Source organism: Leptidea sinapis, chromosome 41 (genome assembly GCF_905404315.1).
Source record: "Leptidea sinapis chromosome 41, ilLepSina1.1, whole genome shotgun sequence".
Lineage (NCBI taxonomy): Eukaryota > Metazoa > Arthropoda > Insecta > Lepidoptera > Pieridae > Leptidea > Leptidea sinapis.
Window position 1 is genome coordinate 7,908,202 of NC_066305.1, and position 18,457 is coordinate 7,926,658.

Consider the following 18,457-nt stretch of genomic DNA (forward strand, 5'->3'; position numbering starts at 1 on the left):
TCTTTATCGTCGCATGAGAGAAATATTATAGCAAATCGTCACGATTTTCGGTTACGCGCCATTTTGATTTTGTTGTCAATATCGTCGGTTTAGTGCAAGAACTCACTAATGGCAAAAATCATTAGGTGCGTTTAATAACTGCGCGAACATCATCTTGACGAGCTCTATAAAATTTTGAAAGTTCTAATTTGTAAGTTCACGTTTGCAAGTTCATAATTACAATTTTGGCACTATTGGTTTTAGTAAAGTCATTTAGATTTACCTTATTGTAAACTTTAAAAAAAATCAAAGTAGTAAAATAATGAACAATTACTTTTTTACAGAACTCGTTTCTGTTAATAAGTGATTTTTAAATATCATACGAAAATCACTTTAGCACGAAACTTGTAAGTCATTAACTATGCTTAACTACTTATTATAAACAATACTGTTATAATAAGACATATTACACAATTTTAATTTATTCTATCAAATCAAGTGATGGCAATCAAATTAAAAATAATTTGTCAAAAAATAATTATTGTTTTTATGATTCTCTTTTAATAAATAAAATTCATTTTTGTATCGATTTAAAGCAGTTAGTACCTTATGATGGAATTAATTATCCCTCTATTTTTATTTAGTGAATTTTCTCAGCTCTCTAGCTCAGGAATGAAACGCGGGGTGGGATAAGTACAACGGGGGATAACGCGCGGCGTGGGCTGCTTCAACCGGCCAACTCGCTCGGTAGTCGGTCACTTAATTTAACTAAACTAAATTTATTAATAAATACTCATCATAATCATTAATCACTCAATTAAGTTCTAGCAGAAAACTGAAACTATATGAACAAATCTGCGGAATTTTGCATAATCGTCTGCACATGCAAAAGCGCGTGCGTGTGGGAGCTAGATGGCAAAAATGCTTACGCCACTGGACAAGCAGCGTCGAGCACAACTTCGCAGGAGTTTTTGGACATCTGTGGCGATAATCCTGATGATATTTTTACTCGTATTGTCAGTTAACAAAATATGGATCCGAGAATATGATCCGGAGTCAAAACAGGCGTCATTGCAGTGGATAGAAAAGGGGGATCAATCGGTATTGTTAAGGGATTTTGCTAATCAATTATATTCCTAAAAAACTACGATGAATGGGGATTTTTATGCCGCATTTCTGACAAAAATGCGTGAAGTGGTGTCCTGTTTTTGACGCATCTGTTCACTCAGCGCGGTTGCAATGTGTGCCCTAGATTAAACAGGGCTTGAAGACATTAACCACCCACGTAGCCCCCTGTAATTATTTTCTAATGTAAAGAAAGACCTCCGAGGGTGAAGAAGAGGAGGACTTCAAACAGAAAAGTAGACAAAAAGACGGCGGCTATCGAAAGGAAGGGAGAAGGTCCGGCAGTTAGCCTGGGTATAGCGAAGGCCTTTGATTGTGTATGGAACAAGGCGCATCTCTTAAAACTTCGATCATTTGGGCTTCCCTAGAATTTATGCAAGTGGACCTCCAGTTACTCACATGGCGCAGCATACAGGTCGTTGTCGATGGTTATTGCTCAAACCCGAAGCCCGTGAACCCCTGAGTGCCCCAAGGCTGTATGCTGTTCTTCCTGTTTCTTCTGTATGTCAGTGATATGTTGGACACCTCCAACATACATTACTATGCAGATGACCGTACTGGTTATGTCGTATACACGGGCCATGCAGCTCTCTCGGAAAATTGTCGATCCGTGCCAGATGAAACTTGTGTCTTCCATCGAGTCCTCTCTTGAGAAGGTCGCGGAATGGTGTAAAATGAACCTTGAATTGAATGAATGAAAATTTGACCCCCAGAAGACTCAATTTTGCACGTTTACTACTAAAAAACCCCCTTTTGTCGTATCACCGCTCTTCGACAACCCCAGTATCAACTGGGCGAGGCTTTAAGGGAGTATTTCGATAAATACTAAGCATCGAAATCTCGAACGAATGCCAATTCCGTGGTCATTTGGAAGGCAAAGCCTGTTTTTGTCAGTTAATGAGTTCTTGCAGTAAACCGACGAATTATTGTGATATCTCTTCATACCTTTGTCCTTCCAGATAAAGTGCCATATACCGAACGTACCTATACATTATTAATATGTTATTCACGTAAGCAAAGAATTCGATACGAATTAAACCACACTAGTAGAATATTAACGCTAATTTAATATTTAAAATTTTTGGTGTATAAAAATAGATAACAACCGATTCTCAGACCTAACAAATATATCGTACATAAAATTTATCGTACTACAATAATTATTATATTTGATTGCCATCTTACAACCCTGTTGCGGATGGAACACAATAATATAAAAATCACGATACAAAAATAGGTGTTGATCATAATGAAAGAAAATTTCAAGAAAATAAAATTATATATATGTATTTAGGAGTGGGTCAAACTTCTCATACCCATATGAGAAGTTTGACCCATGAACAATAAATGTTCGCCGATTCTCAGACCTGCCAGATATGCACACAAAACTTCATACATCGGTTTACCCGTTTAGGAGTATGGTAACAAACACCGCGACACTAGTGGGAGGCTCCTTTGCACGGCTAGTTTATGGGAACCACAACGGCGCCTATTTCTGCCGTGAAGCAGTAATGTGTAAACATTAAATTTTAATTAGATTAAGAAATTACTGGGCAAATGAGACTTAACATCTTATCTCTCAAGGTGACGAACGCAATTGTAGTGCCGCTCAGAATTTTTGGGTTTTTCAAGAATCCTGAGCGGCACAGTATTGTAATGGGTAGGGCGTATCAATTACAATCAGGTGAACGTCCTGCTCGTATCGTCCTTTATTTTCATTAAAAAAAAACTAGAATTTCATATATTAGATAGATTTATATTTTATCAGGTAGGTAGATTAGATTATTTATTTGATATCAGGATTTTTTAATTTCAACTAAAAATTACACAATTTTTCAAAATAAAATAATTTAATTACAAAAATATACATTGTAGGTAAATATGCTGTATTTTAGTTATTCTGCGTAACACAAATACACAGTACTCGCCCATTGGTTCTTTTCGCCACACATTGGTGGTTTGCTAGATAGAGTGAACTGTTTTGACACCCTACGGTTAAAATGTCTGTTCCGAGTTTCGTGGTACACAGTGCATGATTTGTGAGATAGCGCTCATGAAGCTCGATCCACAGTTGAGTGGTTATATATAAGTAGGTACGTACTCATTTAAATTTTATCATAATTCCAGGGAATTGACCCCTGCGACGAATTAAAATATTTGCAAAGTATTTTCTGTTTTCAAAGCTAGATATTTTAAATCTCATGGGTAGGGCGTAAACTTTGTAATTCATTCCCATACACTTTGGTCTTTAAATTGAACCCCATTATGTTTTCGTACGTAATTATGTAAAATACAACAAGATTTTATATTTTCGTCACAAGTAGTATGTTTCACATCTAAAGCTCGATGTAAAATTCTCCATTTATTGGTAAGTATGCCAAATGTGCATTCTACCAATCTTCTTGCTAATGTTAGTCTGTAATTATAAACTCTGTGTTATAGACATTTTTTTCTGGGGAACGGTCGCATTACATGATCCGGGAGAGCAAACGCTTCATCACCAACAATGACATAAGGCATCTCTCTTCCATTGTCATCTTTCGGCAAAATATTTGGTGATGGAAGACTCAATTGTCTTCTTTAAAGATTCTTCCCAAACGTAGATTCTTTGAAGATTGTGATGCTGCTTCCATAAGCACCTATGTCAACACTGACAAAACTATAATTGGCAACCGCTATCAAAACCAAAGAATGATCGTGTTTATAATTATAAAATTCAGAACCCGAGCAGTTAGGCTGTTCACATCTTATGAGCTTGCCATCTATCGCAAAGATGACCGCGAGCCAAGCAGTTGGGGAAATGGGTTATTTTGTAGAATCTAGTACCTACCTCATTGCTTGATCGGGTTCTGGCATATTTAAAGGTTGAATAATTGTCCATAGTTTTTCAAACGTTTACGTCACGTCACGATACGACAAATAATATAGAAATGTAGTCATCACGAAGCACCTGCGATCTTATCGAAAAAACCCGAAAAGTAATGATGATGAAGATTCTGACATAGAAGTCCAGAGCAGAAAATGGAAAACGCGTATACCTACAGAAAAAAGCAAAAGTAATCCAGAACACTGACGATGAAATATTATAACTATTAAAAGAAATAAACTATGACGAGGATGTATCCTTTTGCGAAATGCTCATCCCTATGCTAAAGAAACTTTCAGTAACTACAACAGAAATATTACGCCAATGTTGGAATCCTAAACGTTCTCAATAAAACTATAATTATTGAAAATTCCTCTGAAAAATTCACGCCACCTAAAATTCCTATTTCATCTAGAGCCACTTGATCTCTCTCTCTCAATATGAACCACCGAAACAAGTTTTTACTTAAAACCTTATATATGCAAATTCTATCAGTCAATCTCCTCGACCCCAAATTCTATGATACTCTCTATCTCCTACTTCCATTGCCGTGCGCCTATATCCTCCTCACATTTCTCAACATACACTGGACCCAAATACTCACCAGTCACCTCATCCAAATACTCGTTAACCTACACCTTATTACATACTGGACCCAAACACAGAACGACTTCCTGTATCTCTTATAAATTCAAAAGTCTCCTGATCCAAACACCAAATCTGTCACACAACATCTGAATACATAAAAACAAATGAAAATTATCCCAATACTTCTTGCATACTCTTCCTATATAGTTAAGGGTAGTGCTACTCAAACGAAGGACTACATTTTATTTAAAAATAATAATATTGTGATAGCTACTGCTATTTATCTTTAATTATATTTGTTTAAATAAACCTTTATTATTTTATTTCTTTCAATTATCTTTTTTTAAAGTTAGAAGGAAAGGAATACGATGCGAAACGTGAGTTATACGATATTAATAATATTTGAAAGATATGAGTGTATGACAGAATGCACCTTAATAGCATTGGAAGTATATATAAGTAAATATAGGTACCTAATCATGTAAGCGAAGCCTTGTTTGTGCTTATGGCGTCTCCAGGATTATTCCTACCCTACCCTACTAATAACAGAGATTATATTATTATATATAGTGAACAATTTTCAGAAAATGTTGGAGTGGGTCAGTTATGTAGAAAGGATGAATTAAAGTAGGTTGACTGTACAGATTTACAGCACTCAGTCCCCGACAATTCGAGCAGCTCTGCGTTTCGAACTTTCTTCCACGTACAAACGTTCGATGTTTGATAGGATGATATGACATTAGTACATTATGTGGGGGGTATTGATCACTTAACATCAGGTGACACGTGACACGACAGGTGTCATCCTCTTTCAAATAAAAAAATAAAAAAGCAGTTATGTAAGGCAAATGTGAAAGGAAGTGTGTGGAATGGCGACATAGGCTAACATTCCACGTTTAGGTTGGTATTGACCGGTCAGGCCAAGTCAAGAGTAGGTACCCTGAAAAGATAGCATGTACGAAAGATTTTATGTTAGTGGAAGAAGCCAGGCAAGTATATGAGGCTAATGGAAGTCCGTAATATTTGCCTTCCCCTCTGGGGGATGGACTGGTTGGAAGTATTTGTATTTTTATACAGAAATTCCGTTACCAGCAGTTTATATACAATGTATACACAGATTTTTATTGACTCCTGACAAAACAAACGAAATTTATCTGTTGTTTCTGATTTGCAAGATACTACAGTATCCGATTTTACCTTAGAGTTATCGAAAGTCTCTCTTCAACTGAAATTGCTTTTCTCCATGTTGTGTCATAACAGGATTAACTATCCGTAGTAAATTATCGAAAGTAATTTTCGACATTCTAAAATACCGAAAAAATATTTTGTGGTGCTCTCACAAGGATTTATAATAAAAAATCTTTCATCTGTCGTAACACTGTCATAGGATGAATCCAGTATTGGTTACACCTTTTTATACGTTTGTTACAGCGTAATAAAAGGTAAATCAAGTCCATATGTGTGTCTCAGCTCAGAACTGAGTACAAACTGAATAAAATCGCGCGGAACTTTTACCGCAGTGCGTGCTAGATGAGATTCAGTACGTGGATTTTTATTTGCAATGTGTGCTAGGCCAAGGGGTATATTACTATAAACTAATGAACATACTAAATATTAGTAAAGAATCATGTTTAGGCAGTACAACATAAGCAAAACTTATACTATAACTATAATTAACATAAATGAAGTTATTAGACAAATTGTTTGTAACATAACACAGTACACACTTTTATACATGTTTATGAGTCATATGACTTCCAACAAAATAAATATATATACCTCAAATAACAATAAAAGTTGGGCACCACTAATATATTTAATGTGCTATCAGTCACAGTTTTTATTTTACAAACAATACTCAAAATTCACTTCCAAGATCCTTGTTGTTTCACCACTTTAAAAACTAAGTCACATGCTAACACATAAAACTAAGACATAGTTTGTAACATAACTTAACTTCATCACTTTCATACAGCACACTCAAAAAATTCTTCAGTTTTCTAGGGACATTTAAACATAAATTAAATTATTCTCTAAACATATTTCCTATGAAAATGTAAGGTTGAAATGAAAACCCTATGAAGTGGCAGAAAAATTATTAGAATTTATATGTAAGAACATACTTTAATCAATATGTTAAAGTTAGTACCTACATAATGTTATTATAAAATATATTAAGTAGGTACTTTGTAGGTACATTTAAATTTGATATTTCAATGTTTAGAATATAAGTAGAGTTTCTACTTATAGTTCTTGTTTGATGTCACTAAAGTACAATAGCACTAGTTTAATATATTTAGTTGACCAAATTGAGCAATATATAGATTATATATTTTTATATTAAATATATAGGTACCAATAGATTTTTTTGTAGTAGTAGTATCTAGTATATCAGAAATGACATCAAAAAGAATTCTAAAGGGACCAATTTTGAGAAATTAAATGCCTTTTAGCAGTTAATATAAAAATATTGCTTAGTTTTCTATAAGATTGGCACTTTGAGTAATAGAATGGTTTATAAGAGTAAGTTTTTGTAAGACTGAGCTACTGACTGATTTACTGAGCTGGACCCCTCATAGTCCACAGCCCTAAGCCACCTTTAAGCTACAACTATCTACGGATACAGGGATAGATATATTATGTATATATAAAGTCCAGCGTGTCCGCATGCACACATGAACATAATGCAAACATAGTAAATTATTAATAAGAATGTGTACCTACATTTTTATGAATTTTTGATATAACTTGGTAGTGCAAAAAATATTTGTCAATACAATCTCTTCAGAACTTATACAATGTCTGTGTGGTGCGGTGACTCCATACACTGAACTTTTTTGACATTCGGTTCATCAACCATGATATATTCATAAATTGTTTTTATCAAATCAATAGACTTAATGTTAGACCATGCCTTTGTTTTGGTTATCAACATTTCAGATTGATAAAATTTTATAAATTCTAAGCTTAATTGTTTCAATGTCTTAGCAGAATATAGATCTGCTAATTCTAAAGTTTCTAGAACATTTTCAACAGTAAGCTTCTTGTGTAAGGCATCTTCACATAAGGTTTTAAGTCTGCTAAGTTGGTAAAATTCAGCCGCAGCCAATAATTTTTCAGGTATATCATGAACTCCGGATGCTTTATCACTATAAATAAATTTCAACATTTCGAACAATACATGTGCCTCAAAAGGAGATTCTATGACATTTGGGACAGATTCAGTTGTATGGTGCGCAAAATGTGCTTTTAACACCAAACTTCTACTTGCCAAAACAACCTTGTGCACTTTATATTCCGTACCATCAACAGATTTCATCACTACATCAGAAAACATACCATCATCCAAGATACTTTCGAAATCATTACCCATTGGTGATTCAGAGGCAAAAACTCGGCCAAATTTTATGTCAGCAGTGATGTCGAATTTAAAATTAAGATATAGGTTCCCATTCCATAATGGTACATCAACAATTATTTGCCTACCATAAGAATCGTATTTGCTTTCTATAAATTCATGACTAAATAAAGTTGCCAAATACTGCCATTTGTTCTCTTGCACTGTGTGATATTTCTTCGCGGTAATATGTTTGTCGTTACCTGACTTTAATTTATAATTAAGTATTACTTTCGCAAATACGGTAGTCGTTGACAAATAGTAAATCTCAATGGTATCATTCTTGTACCCTAATAGTTGCATTCTTAACTGAAATTCTGGATCAACTGTTTTTCTAAGTTGCCTCGTAGTGTTGTTTCCAAGAAATTCACAAAATTAGAAACTGTCCAATCTGTTTCGAAAACTGATGTTACTTTGTTAGACATTATGGAATATAATTAAATAAAATAATGTACGCTGAAGTCTGAATCAACGATATTTAAATACTAAAACTTAAAAAGCTCAGAATTCAGACTCAGCGAAACGCGCCAAACTTAGAAGTTTTTAGCAATTAGATTTAGCACTTCAAAAGTTACAACTGTCAAAAAGTAAAACATCTAGGTGGGTATTCCCCTAACATAAACTATCTCACTTCTGTTCCGATTTAGCGATGCGTGTTCTTGTAGCACGATGGAACTGTTATACCGTGGAACCCCTTTTTTTTTTAATAAACATTATTTCAAATGTTAAGCTTGTTAAATGTAAATACTATACGATTTCGTAAAATTAACGCTTTTAAATTAAAATACAGGCTTTTAGAGACTGAGGGTTCATTGGTTAAATAAAACAACTGCTGACGGTTCTTGAGTAAAATAAATAAGGAATATATTTTATTCATGGTGAATGATGTGATTATGATTCAAGTACATGAATTCACGTACACACATATTTAAACAAAATCATTAAATTCGATAAGCCTGTAGCTGTACCTACAACAAATAACATCAATTAATATAAATGTCTAACATCTAACCTTTAACGTAATACCTTCGTGGAATTATAGATATGTGCATATTAGCTGTAATAAATAGCGTATGCCGAAAGATTCGTTCTTAAAAGAACATATTATTTTATATACCGTAATATTAGCTCTGATAAGAACTATTTCATAATGCTGTACATCAAGTCATAGAACCATGCAGATCACCAGTAGCCATCTCATTGAAGTACAAGCAAGGTCACGTTCTCTCGAAGACCGCAGATATACTCACGTGACCAGTCATTTGCTCCGCGTTACACAACCTCACAGCAAGGCCGAGCGTACTCTACAGTCCACTAAAGCGCGTAGATATAAGCGTACTATTCATTCAATTTTAATCAATGAGCCACAGGAGTAAGTCCTCATTGACATCCGCCGATCGAGCATCGACGCGAGTTTACACAAGAGCTCGCTGGCCGGCTTACTGGGATAGCATTAATAGGTTTAGAGCGAGATAGAACACATTGTATTATTCTCAATTCTAATTGAATGAAACGTTTAACTATTGGTCAAAATGTAAGTGGTTGCGCCAGGGAATTTAAAGTGGACTGTATTAATAAAAAGGGCGGTACTCAGGTGAACAGAACAGGAATCATTGAAGTAAAGGGAACAGCCGGTACTCACCTCTTCTGCAACATCCTGGGTTCTTCTATATTCGCCTGAGTGTACTGGCGAACCACAATAAATATATCGCGGGACACTTAACGAAGAAATCACTACGATCTCACAGCGGCAAATCAACAGGAATATAAGGATTTCCTTGATTTTAAATACTTAAATGTTGCGGGAGCTGAAGCTTCGTGTGCGGTTACTTGACGCAATGTGTGTTACGCCATACGACCATAGATGTCGCGGCTCGCGGTTTATTCTTAACTTGTACCGGCTAAGTTGCTAGGATAAAGGTGTAAGGGGTTAAGGAAAAGGTTGTGTGTTATTTGGACAATTGGCGTTACCATTTTCACCCCCCTTTAATGGGTCACCATTAAAAACCCTTCATAAGATAAGAAAAAACTATGACTCTACAAACGCACGATGTAAGAGTACACATACGGATACAGAATCACTGCGGAACGGTACAATATTAATCATGCTACAAACTAAAGCGATTCGCGTAAATAAAGAAATTTTTAACTAACAAGGCTTATTCTAAATATAAGTAAAAACTAGCGGTATTATAAAAGATTTGCGGTTATATTTACTGTTTAGGCAGAGGACACAAACGAGCGACCGGACGTAGGTAAGTTCCTTTGACGGTTCTTACAGTGCAAACGCGCGTGACGCCGTCCTTCGAGGGATGAACCTTCTCTATGAGCGCCAGGGGCCAATATAGAGGAGGAACACTATCATTCATTATTATTACTACTGCCCCTGGCTCTATAGATGCGGTAGGAGTATTCCACTTCTGCCGAACTTGTAAGCTGTGGAGATAGTCCATTCTCCAGCGGTTCCAGAACGACTGAACCAAATTATCTAATAACGAATGTCTATGAAGTAAGCTGACTCGGTCAGACTCCACTTCAGGCGCGGGTATAGAGTTTAATGGAGCGGTATGTAAGAAATGAGCTGGCGTTAGAGCCGAGAGCTCAGCGGGGTCAGAGCTCAGTACTGTCAGCGGTCGCGAGTTGAGCAGACACTCTATCTGAGTGAGGACAGTACTGAGTTCTTCATATGATAAAAGTTGTTGTCCGATTACTCGGAACAGATGCGTTTTTACAACTTTTACAACGCTTTCCCAGGCACCTCCGAAGTGTGGAGAATTTGGAGATATAAACTTCCACGTTATTCTACTCTCCACGTACTCTATTTCTAATTTCGGACGGTACTCTACATCGAGGAATTTATATAACTCGCGAAGATAGGAATTACTACGTTTAAAGTTTGTTGCGTTGTCTGTATACATAGTTTATACCGGACCCCTCCTAGAAAGAAACCTCTTCAACGCTGCGAGAAAGCTCGGAGTGCTGAGGCCTGTGGCTAACTCAACATGTACAGCACGAGTAGTGAGGCACGTAAAAATGCAAATGTACGCCTTTTCACTTCGGACGCCACGGCGACGTACCGGTGTATAAGCGATAGGATCTGCGTAGTCGCAGCCTGTATGTGTGAATGCCTTAAAAACTTGGCGTGTACGACAATCGGGTAAGTCTGCCATTAGCGGGTAATTGGGGCGCGGTTTTAAGCGAAAGCAAGGATTGCAAATGTGGACGCGCTGTCTCACAATGCGGCGTGCGGACAAGATCCAGAACTCTTGGCGCAAGAGGGACATCAGTAGTTCTGGTCCGGCGTGTAAATTTTTTACGTGATAGTGGTCGATAATCATACTTACTATATGATCACTGCGCGGTAATATAACGGGATGCTTATGAGCATAATCTAAAGCGGAATTGGATTGTCGACCACCTACAAGAATTAAACCTTTGGCAATGAAGGACCTCTGGTGGCGAAGCAAACAGCGGACTGTAGTTAAATGTTTATTGACAGCACAAAGTAAAACTCAATTTGACAGCAAATTAATTGTAAAATAAAATGTGTCATTAAATAATTTCCAGTTGAGGCCTAATGTTTTAGAAATCTTGTTAAAGTTATAGCTTAGATCAACAGAGCCTTGTGTATCACAATTAATTCCATGAAAGTGCTGCACGACTTCCACGGAATTAGAATGCCACTTACGTAGATTATACTGAGCTGATTGTAAGACAGCGATAACTTCACGACACTGATGTATCACCTCTTCGACAGATGATGAACCTGATAAATAATCATCAACATAAAAATCATGTTCGATTGTAAATTGAATGGCTTTGTTATTACAATCATGCGCTAGTTGTAACAGACACCTAGTTGCGAGAAAAGGTGCAGATGCCGTACCGTAGGTGACTGTATTAAGTACGTATGTTTTCAACGGTGTCCTAGGGCTTTCTCTCCATAGTATCTGTTGCAGATATCGTTGTGAAGACGTGACAAGATGCTGTCTATAGAATTTCTGAATATCCGCTGACACTGCAATTTTATGCTGGCGGAATCGAAGAAGAATCGATTGTAAATCGTCTTCAAGAGTGGCTCCTATCATTTGGATGTCGTTGAAACTTTCCCGACGTAGTAACTGCAGACGCGTCAAATACGACACGCAGTTTCGTAGTGGAACTCGACTCCTTCATGACTCCATGATGTGGCAAGTAATAAGATGGCTCTGTAGAGTTCCAATCAAAAGAATTAATTTCAGTCATATGACCTAGCTCTATGTACTCACGCATGAAGTCAAAATAGAGTTTCTGAAGAATTGGATTTTCTTGTAATCTACGTTCTAAAGAGATAAACCTATGCCTGGCCATGTTGTAAGAGTCACCTAGAATGGTGGGTGGCTCTTTGAGGGGTAAAGTCACCACGAAACGACCATCAGATTCTCGATACGTGGTATCCACAAATATCTGCTCACAGCGCTTCTCTTCGGGAGTGAGTTTGTGTTTTGAAGAAATAGAATCAAGCTCCCAAAATCGAGACAAATCTGATAGTGTGTTGTCTGAAAACATGCACACGGGAGAAGAAGAGTCATTATTATGATTTGAGTTTATAAATAAGCCGGAAATCAACTAGCCTAACTTAGATTCAAATAAAGAAGGTTTGTTCTTTCCTAAACTGATACGATTCGCGCCTAAAATTTCCCAAAATATTTCTGCGCCAACTAAGATGTCGACTGAAGACGGACAATTGAAAGTAGGATCGGCAAGACGAATGCCAGTAGGTATTTGAAAGCTCCTTGTGTCAACATAAGTTGATGGTAGCTTAGTACTTATTTTAGATAATACAAAGCATTCTATGTTGACTTCGTATACCTTATCTAATGACTGTAATTTAAAATTGCATGATTTTGTGCAGTTTGAAGACTGATTATTGATGCCAAACACTCTGGATTTGGTATTCAAAGTACAAAGGTGCAGCTTACGGCAGAAATCCTCTGAAACAAAGTTGGCTGTGCTCCCGTTGTCCAGCAAGACCCGTGCGGTATGGAGCTTTCCGTTAGTATCCACCACGTTCACGAGCGCTGTGGAGAGTAACACAATTCTTGTTTCAGACGTGTTATTAAGAGTAAGCGCTACATTTTGAGAGGTAGATTGCTCTGGTTCATTCTCAATATGTAACAAAGTGTTATGTTTCAGACGGCAATATTTACAAGAGCCTAATTTACATTTTGAAAGTACATGACCTGGACGTAGGCAATTCAAACAAACTTTTAAGTCTTGGGCCTTTTTAATACGGGACTCTACAGGTAAGTCTCTAAAGTTAGGGCAAGAAAATAGGAAATGTGACTGATTACATAATTGACATAATGAAGATTTATGATTGAATGATTTATGGTTAGTAAAATTATTGTTAGTATTAATTACAAAGCTTTTAGGTTTAGTATTGTTAAAAGCTTGCGAGTTTTGTGTTTTAGCGACTTTGGACTCCTCTAGTGTTTCTAATAAATCTGCTCTACTATTCAGAAATGTAATAAAGACTGGTAACTGTGACATAGAGTTGCGGTGCTGCTCCCATTCCCTATTTGTGATTTGATCTAGTTTACCCGTCATAATGTGGATAATTAAGGTGTCCCAATATTGAACAGGTTGATCCAAGGTGGCCAGGGCTCTTAAATTTAGTTTCGTCTACTAAATGTCTTATTGACTTACTTGATTCCCTTGAAAATGACTCAATGTTTAACAAAGCTTGCACATGATTATTCACAAGCAGCCTCTTATTGTCATAACGCTCACAAAGCAACTTCCAGGCAGCGTTGTAATTCTCCGATTTAAAATCGTGATTATTAATTATTAAAAGAGCACTCCCCTTTAGTGATGCCCGAAGAAAGTAGAGCTTATTAATATCATCGATAGACTGGTTACTGTTTATTATTGATTGAAATGTGTCACGAAATTCCACTCAATCATGATAGCTGCCTGAAAATCTGGGCAAATCAATTTTAGGCAGACGCACACTACTATGCTTATGCGTGTTTGAACAAGAGCTCACCTCGGACGCGATGTCTGCATTCAACTCTCTGCGCGCGATAGTGATCATCTGGCGAGCAGTAGCCACTAGACTGCAGTATAGTTTATCAAATTCTTCGCGTTCCGCATATTGCTCGTCGGGGTCGTCCGCCAACATCTCCAACTCGTCCTGCAAGGCGTCATACTTATCATGTAGGGCCTCAATAGCAGCCAGCCTGAACTCCAGTTCTATAGTCTGCAATTCGCTTAATTTTTTACAAGATTTAGATAGTTCAACATAATGAAAAGTTCAACTATCCCATTCCTATAGATCCCTTGAACAAGCGGTGACCTTTTTCTATGGCATCTTAAACGACTTAAAAAATCAGTATATACCCTCAAAAATAATTACCCCGTCACGTAAATATCCTCCTTGGTATAAAAAGCCACTCATTAAAATTCTAAAAGAGAAATACAAATTCCATTTTAAATACAAGATGTACGGTAACAGATCAGACTTCAATTCCTTTATAACTCTCAGGGAACGTGGTAAAGCCTTAGAAAAGAACATGTTCTCAGATTATATTTCCAGTATAGAAAAAAATATCTGCACAAACCCAAGAGCTTTTTGGTCATACATAAAATCTAAAAACCACAATAGCTCATTGCCTGCGGTTTTACGCTTTGGGGAGCGCTCCTCAGACCATGCGGAAGACATTTGCAATATGTTTAATGATTACTTCTATTCCAATTTCCTAGATAATAATTATAATGACTACTCTTCACATGAAATTGCAAATAACAATTTTACAGCAGATATTCATGATGTTGAAATTTTGCCCCAGGAATTGTATAAATTATTAAAATCACTCAATCTAGCCAAATCTGCTGGCCCAGATAACATCCCTGCAGTGTTTGTTGTAAATTGTGCCAGGAGTCTTGTCATTCCCCTCACCTTGTTGTTCAAACGCTCTCTATCAGAGGGAGTGGTACCTAAAATTTGGAAAACGGCTTTCATTACTCCGATACACAAAAAAGGCCCTAAAGATATAGTTACAAATTATAGACCTATATCTAAATTATGCTTATTTGCCAAAATTTTAGAGAGAGTTGTTTATAAGCAATTATATGATTGCTTAAAACACACTTTTAGCTCAGAGCAACATGGTTTCTTGAAAGGACGATCCACTGTTTCAAACCTTATTATTTGTAGCGACTATCTGGCTGTCCATATGTCAGAACCTTCACAAGTTGATGTCATATATACGGATTACAGTAAATGTTTCGATAGAATTGACCACTTACTATTACTGCGTAAGTTGCAGTCTGTTGGTATACGTGGTAATCTGTTCAGATGGTTTACATCATATGTACAAAACAGATGCCAGACCGTCGTACTACAAGGCTACGCATCGTCAACAATCCTGATCCCATCAGGAGTTTCTCAAGGATCACTTCTAGGTCCCCTTCTTTTTAATATATTTATAAACGATATTTCTTCATGCTTTCTTAATTCAAAAATATTATTATATGCTGACGATATGAAGATACTATCTCCTATCAGATCACTTGAATGTGCACAACACCTTCAGGATGATCTCGATAGATTTGAAAATTATTGCTTAGAAAATAAATTAGATTTAAATGTTAATAAATGTTATATAACTTCATATACTAGAAAATCTACTCCCATCACATTCAATTATAGATTAAAATATTCGTTTCTAAAAAGAGTCCACTCGATTCGCGACCTAGGAATTGTATTTGATAATAAATTAATTTTTGACGATCACATTAACTCGATCATATGTAAGGCATCGAAATCCTTAGGTTTTATCTTACGTATGTCTTCAGAATTTAAATCCATTAAAGCCATAAAAATATTATACTGTGCATATGTTAGAAGTCACTTAGAATACGCCTCACAAGTGTGGAACCCCGTCTACAATATATACAATAGACGTATTGAAGCGTTACAAAAACGGTTTCTGCGTCATCTTCAATTTAAAATAAAAGCATATCTTCCGAACTACAATCAGCGCTGTCAAAAATTCCATATTCTGCCATTGGAAGAGAGGAGACGTATAGCCGAGCTCATTTACTTAATTAATATAGCGAGGGGTTCGGTCGACTGTCCTGAACTGCTCGCGCGCATTGGTCTTCAGGTTCCGTTTGCTTCACTCCGGAGACCATGCTGCCTGCATGTTCCCGGAGCTAGAACTAATTATAGACAAAATAGTTATCTACTGCGGGCTGGTCGGTCTTTCAACGACTTGTCTAAGATATTAGACCTGGATTTGTTCACCACTCCAATTAAGCAGGTAAAACAGCTCCTTACCGAGAACTTTTTCAATCAGGTGTAATTGTAAATTTGAGTTATTTTGTTAATTTATTTTTGTCTCTTTATCATTTTATATAATTTTCGTATTTGTTGTCCACTTAACTCTTACATCATATATCGATTTCTATCTGTGAAAACTTTTAATTGTCCTTCTGTAATTATGTATGTAACTTATATTTTTTAACCTAGCTGTAAGTTTTCCAAAAAATGTAAAATAAAAATAAAAAATAATAAAAAAAAATAATTCGAAAATTGTGTAAGCTTGGCTTTTATAGAACCTCGTTTTTTAATCAACGTTTTTATTTGAGACTCGGACATAATGAAGAAGAAAGAGTAAAGCTTGAAATAAAATAGAAGCCAACTAGGTGTATGCTTTTAAGAAGGCACAAGCAAACAGGCAATATACAAAAGAAATAACACAGAACTGCAATTTTGCTATAGAATGATGTCAGGCGTTATAATGTTCAAATATGACGATAAATGAGACTAAGAAAATCTAGTTATTATGATGAATGAAATGAATATAAATAGAATAAAAATGAGAGGCAATGTACAAGAATAAAATGACAAATGATTTTAAATTATGTAGGATAGCAAATGATTTTATATATTGAGGAGTAGATTGGAACGATCTCACGGTTGTTATGCCATCCACAGGTGATGAATGAAATTAACACGTAGCCTCGTTACCCGACGAATCGTGTGCGTTGATGCTGATCACGCGCAACCGAAGTTGATGATCCGCAATCCCGATGACCCTCCAAGTGGTCCCTGATTTGGTGGATGGCTGCAGGCGGTAAATCCAAGACCTTCAGAACGCACTCGACTTGGCAGGCACGACGACTTGAAGGATTCAGGCGACAACTCGAAGAATGTTACGTGGCCGGTATAGGTCCGTTAACTTTCTTTGTTCCTTTGTACTGCTGGTCGCTATTTCATGTAGACAAGGTGAGAAGGACCATATGGTGGCGAATCAAACAGCGGACTGTAGTTAAATGTTTATTGACAGCACAAAGTAACTGGTTATCGTATGCGGAAATATTGTAAATAGGTAGCTGCGCGTGCGCTGGTGTCGTGCTGATAGGGTTTGACGCGACTGCGGGACGTGGCACTGCCGAGTGGGTCGATGACCGTTGCCTCCCCTCTCCGGCGGCTCCCCTCTGGCGTCCGGCTACACAACCGGTTCATCAGCCGCAGTTAAGGCGGCTCCAACAACCTCAGTCGATTAAAAGTTTGTGAACAAGGTTTATTATTTTTTATGTTATTATATTCTACTGCAAAATATTTGCTTTGCAAAGCGCGGAGTATTTTATTTTGAGCGGAGTTCATTTCACTGGTAGATACTGAGTCAGTTCTGCGGCTGTAATAGCGCTGCGGCGTGATTTTATATTTATAAATCTATAAACGTAAGAAACAATGCGAAGTTACTTAGGCTACGATGAAATACGAATCGCTAAATCATATATCACGCAATACTTTATTGGTGAAGACACCATATGCGTTAAAAGCTTTTGTTCAGGTACGTTATTAATAATATGTCCCTCTAAATCTTTAAGCGGCCATTCAGACGTATTTGACGTAGCCCATGGTGGTCCATGGAGCCATAGAGGATGCGTGACTAATTTCTGCGGCAAAATACCACGCCAAAGTACATCAGCAGTATTCTCGATACCTGAGACATGATAGAAGTTGTCAGCCGGAATGTTTTCCGTAATCTGAACAATGCGGTTGGCGACAAATGTTTGCCACTTATGCGGTGAGCTTTTTGTCCAATATAACGCTACCTTAGAGTCGGTAAACGCGTATACATCAATCGGACCATAATTGGAATAACTGTCGAGGACAGCGCGGAGTAACTTAGCCATTAAAACCATAGCACATAGTTCTAAACGTGCAATTGTGACGGGTTTTGTCGGGCTGACTTTAGATTTAGCACATACTAATCGAACAGTATTGCTTGATGACGCGTTAACATGAGCGTAGATCACTGACCCATAAGCCCGTTCACTAGCGTCTGAAAATCCTAAGAGTATAACTTTACAACCAATAAATACACCAATGTGTCGCGGTACGCGGAAGTCATTAAGAGACGGCAACTCTAAACAGAATTGTTTCCACTGTTTTATAATATAAGAAGGCGGTTCATCATCCCATTGGAGCCCGAGCTGTCAAAGTT

General features: G+C 36.9%; 1 protein-coding gene and 1 long non-coding RNA gene across 2 annotated transcripts; both read right to left on the minus strand.

The window, feature by feature from the left end:
* Positions 1 to 6,282: 6,282 nt before the first annotated feature.
* On the minus strand, positions 6,283 to 8,148 carry LOC126976486 (speckle-type POZ protein-like). The gene has a single exon (XM_050824840.1). The coding sequence runs from the start codon at positions 7,929 to 7,931 to the stop codon at positions 7,350 to 7,352; it is 582 nt and encodes a 193-aa protein (XP_050680797.1). The 5' UTR covers positions 7,932 to 8,148; the 3' UTR covers positions 6,283 to 7,349.
* A 3,317-nt stretch (positions 8,149 to 11,465) lies between these two features.
* LOC126976488 (uncharacterized) lies at positions 11,466 to 17,489 on the minus strand. The gene is made up of 3 exons (XR_007731915.1): positions 16,972 to 17,489; positions 13,984 to 14,130; positions 11,466 to 13,015 (listed from the first exon to the last, which is right to left on the minus strand). It is a non-coding gene; the product is annotated as an uncharacterized LOC126976488 (long non-coding RNA).
* Between the last annotated feature and the right edge of the window lie 968 nt (positions 17,490 to 18,457).